This window comes from Aedes albopictus, chromosome 2, assembly GCF_035046485.1.
Source record: "Aedes albopictus strain Foshan chromosome 2, AalbF5, whole genome shotgun sequence".
Classification (NCBI taxonomy): Eukaryota; Metazoa; Arthropoda; class Insecta; order Diptera; family Culicidae; genus Aedes; species Aedes albopictus.
In genome coordinates this window covers 183,633,911-183,635,833 of record NC_085137.1, presented here as the reverse complement: position 1 = coordinate 183,635,833, position 1,923 = coordinate 183,633,911, and the positions used below count along the sequence as shown (strand labels likewise).

The following is a 1,923-nucleotide window of genomic DNA, read 5'->3' as shown; positions in this document are numbered from 1 at the left end:
CCATTGAACCATGTGATAGAGTTTTGTTCAACAAATTTAAACTTTAAGTTAAATAACTTCAAATATCAAAATATTGGAAATGCCACTTTGGGGCGAAATTGATCAGTATACAATTAAGCATCGGTTGGAAAGGAAAATTTCCTTCCCCGCTTAATTTTGCTCTTCCAAAACCGAATAACGTGTCTAAAATCTTACAACTAGTGAATTTAATATTTTAAATGCATAATTAAATTTTGAAATTTCCCCTTTAACGCCTAAAGGTAGGCAATTTCATATGAAATAAGTGATTTCTATCACAATTCTTTATTCTTTATTTAATTCAACGGACTTATTATGTCTAATTGAATATACTTATTCTAAACAAAAGTTTCAATTTACAACATTTCAAACACTTGATACAACAACATATCTAACATCTAACATATCTAACAAATCCAACATAACATACAACATTTCAAACACCGTTTACTACAATTTATCACAAATAAACACTATCTTTTGAAGCCACATACAATTTCAAATACCATATAAATAAAACAACAAAAAGTCAACACAAACTCAGTATTCTATGCATAAAAGTTCTACAAATCACTTGGTTTCCATGTCGTTTGCCTTCTTTTAAATTCACGAAATTTGACGTTTTTTGGCCAGGTGGAAGAAGTCATGGCGGCAGGTTTCCATTTACGGCTCAATACAACTTTGAAGGAAATGTAATCCAAGTTACTGCAGTCGATCCATCTAGGAACAAGCTTCCTAACGTTATTGCATTCAGCATAGCGGGCTCCCAAACATCGAGAAACCATCTGTTGCACATCCTCCTCAGTAACGTTACAGTCAATATTTGTCAGCATCAAAGCAAAGCTGTCATCTCGGTCATCTCCATTCAATGCATTGGTAAACCGTTCCGTTTGATTAGGTGACGACGACGTTTCACATTGAGAGCTAATTTCTCTTGATCCGCAATCTATCTGCAGCGATGAAACCGGAGTAGAGTGTCGTATCGCATTATCTGGTGGACTTGCGATATTCGCAGAAAGGGTGGTCATTATCGCTTCGACTTTGGCTTTCAGTACTTCGACGTCACGGTGCAGATCACATTCAGGCGCACGAGAGGTTTGAATTTGAGGTGGTGATTTTTTGTGCGTCTCCCTCCATTGCAGAAACTCATCGAAGCACTCATCACATAGCCAAAAACTGTTTCGCTTTGGTGGTGACACAGCAGGCAGATCGTCTATTTCAACTCCAACACAAGTAGCATGGAACACTCTACCACACATTCCATTGCAATACACAAATGGCTGGGCGTTCGTTTCAACCAGTTGTAGGCACTTTCCGCAATCCATGGTGAATTCGATGACTGTTCTTATATTATTTTTAGCAGGCACGTTGATCGATTTAGTGTATCAATAGAGAAAGCAGGTACAGCACAAGTGATGTCGTTTCCACAAAAATAGTTGAATATTTTAAAAACAATATCAACACATAATAGCAACAATTCGATGAGCAGGATAAGATAGCAACCGGCCACGACAACATCTACTACTACTACTAACTAACTACTACTACTAACTACTACTAATTAATGACTATTTCTTCATAAAATGAACTTTTTATAGCTATTTCATGTTCTGATTAGCTGCATAAAATCCCAACCAAGGCTCCACAAAAATGTTAAAACAGAGAATTTACGGGAAGTCCTATTAGCAATTGATTGTTTAGTAGCAATGATTTCAGCTAAATGAGAAATACATTGCAAATTCCTTGAAAAAATAAGGCAAAACTAACTTTTTTCTAAGAAAGTAAAAGTCTACACTCATCTCTAGACATCTACGAATCAGATGACGTAAAAATTGTATGTACATTACGACGCTTAAGAGTTCCTAGTATGAAATTACAATGTAGTACCCGAGTGATCAATTTCAC

At 36.0% G+C, this 1,923-nt stretch overlaps 1 protein-coding gene across 1 annotated transcript; it reads right to left on the bottom strand.

Annotated features, from left to right (window-relative positions):
• Positions 1–305: 305 nt before the first annotated feature.
• LOC134286241 (uncharacterized) lies at positions 306–1,542 on the bottom strand. The gene has a single exon (XM_062847824.1). It carries the CDS (start codon positions 1,341–1,343, stop codon positions 582–584), a length of 762 nt encoding a protein of 253 aa, XP_062703808.1. The 5' UTR covers positions 1,344–1,542; the 3' UTR covers positions 306–581.
• Positions 1,543–1,923: the final 381 nt, after the last annotated feature.